General features: G+C 63.0%; 1 protein-coding gene across 1 annotated transcript in view; it reads right to left on the bottom strand.

Annotated features, from left to right (window-relative positions):
• Nucleotides 1-290: 290 nt before the first annotated feature.
• Ncln (nicalin) overlaps nt 291-2,110 on the bottom strand; it is a 17,329-nt gene continuing 15,509 nt past the window's right edge. Inside the window, exon 10 of the mRNA XM_015503814.2 lies at nt 291-525. Within this exon, the coding sequence (XP_015359300.2) occupies nt 306-525 (220 nt within the window). The 3' untranslated portion in view covers nt 291-305. The remainder of the gene's footprint in view (nt 526-2,110) is intronic.

Below are 2,110 nucleotides of genomic sequence, written 5' to 3'. Positions count from 1 at the left end.
GGTGTTTGGTCCAAGTGTTTGCTGTCCCCTGGGGGTGGCCGTGAAGTACCCGCTGTGCTGGCCCATGGTGCCATCTCATTTCATTTTCACAACCATCCTCAGGCAGCCAGTGACCTTCCCAGATTCAGAGAAGGTCAGCCACCTCCCTCTGCCCCTCCCCACCCCATTGTGTTGAGGACAGAACCTGAGGCCTCACCCTCTGTGCCCTGCTCTGCTCCTCCAGCAGCCAGGCCCGGTCCTGCCCCAGGACCTTTGCCCAGCACCTCAAGGCATCAGGCTCCGGTTTCCGCCTGGCTCTGTGTTTGTCATTCTGATGTCACTGGAGTCCCACCCTCAGGGAGTCTGTCCAGAGTACCCAAGACCCTCCCACTCTGAGGAAGCCACCCCAGCTGGTCCCAGTCTGAGAATGTCTCTGTCCGAGGCTTATTGCAGCCTCCCCCCATTCTGCGCCCTGCACAAGCCTGGCGGGGCCACTCCTCCCCGGCCGGGTCCCAAGCCCAGCACAGTACTGGCACCACCAGGGACCTCCTGGAGACATTCAAGGGTGCCACCAGACTTGTCCCCATCCTTGTGCCCACACAGCAGTGCCACAGCCATGCATGGCAGACGCTGTCGGTGCTGGTCATCTAGAGTGGCTGAAACCCCTGGAGGACGAGCACAGGGCCTACGGCAAAGCCCCCGGCCACACACCAAGACCTGGGCGTCTGTGGGCTGCAGCAGCCACGGGGGCCTGGGGCACTCTGGGTCCCGAGGGTGCTTGTGCTCACCATCAGGACTGGTAGCTTCAGAGCACGTGGCTCAGGGACACCTCGGACCTGGCCCTCCACTGGCAGGTGCCTGCAAAGCCCACAAGAAGCGGCTCATAAAACACTGGCCAGGTTTTACATAGTGGACCCTGTGACCCTAGCTCCAGAGTAAGAGCCCACACGCACGCACGCACGCGCATGCACAGGTGTACACACTGCACACACACGTACATACACACGTGCACACACACACACAAGCATGCACATACACATGGGTGCACACACGCATGCACGAGCACGCAGGCACTGTACACGGAGCGTGGAAGGGCGCCACCCCGTGGACAGCGGTATCTTGGCTCTGCTCACTTGATTTTACTTGTTATAATCAAGGAATTTTTCCATAAAAAAGGGAAAAGAAACATTTGTGTGCGTGACTGTGAGAGGAGAGCAACTGGCTTGAGTCCCAGCTGGGGCCAGAGCCACCTCCATCTGGAGCAGGGGAGGGGACAGCAGGAGCTGCCCTTGCTCACTCAGCCTGAACCGGAGGCTCCCGTGGCCACACTGAGACCCCAGATCTCGTCGTGCTGGGGGATCTGGCTCTGCCAGGGGTACAGGGGTACGCAACACATGGGGCCCAGGGCAGCCACAGCCATCCCCAAGTCCCCAGGGGTCCAGGGTCCTGGCCAGTGTGCTGACCCTCTCCGTGTCCAGGAGCCTTCCTGCCTTCCCTGCGGCCCGTCCTCCCCCTCCCCCAGACGCTGCCCCCATCACCTCGGGCGGTTCCAGGCCCCACCTCCACCCGCATTCCTGTGTTTTGCGTGGACATAGGTGGTCGGGACGCGGTGCTGGTCTGACTCTGTCCACAGCCAGAGGGTTGCAGGTCTGAGGTGGCTCTGCCCACAGCGGGGACCGGAGCCCAGCCACTGCCCTCGGGGATGGGCGTGTGGCTCCGCCCCCAGCAGTCTCCCCAGGAACCCAAGGGCCTGCAGGACCTGCTGACCCCTCCCTGCCTCTCCCCTGCTCTGCCCCAAGGCCTCCGCACCCCTGCTCTCAGGCTGGACCCCAGCACCCTGGTTTTGGCTCGACTGACCCCCCCTGCCTCCCAGAAGCCCTCCCTGCCCCTTCTCCCCACAAGGAAGGCCAGTACCTCCGGGCAGTTGGCCTGACTGTGGCTAGATGCAGAACTGGGCAGAAGGGGCAGAGCCTGGGACCCAGGGGTCTCCAGGTCTGCATCTCCCTGGTCAACTGGTCAGGGACTGTGCCCCTGCTGGGCTCCCGGGGCCGGGGGTGGCCTTCACCCTGTGAGGCACCATGTGGAGCTGGTGTCCCTGGGATTCCCACCCACCCAAGCCTCAGCCTAAGAC

This window comes from Marmota marmota, unplaced genomic scaffold, assembly GCF_001458135.2.
Source record: "Marmota marmota marmota unplaced genomic scaffold, marMar, whole genome shotgun sequence".
Lineage (NCBI taxonomy): Eukaryota > Metazoa > Chordata > Mammalia > Rodentia > Sciuridae > Marmota > Marmota marmota.
This window is presented reverse-complemented; position numbering and strand designations above follow the sequence as displayed.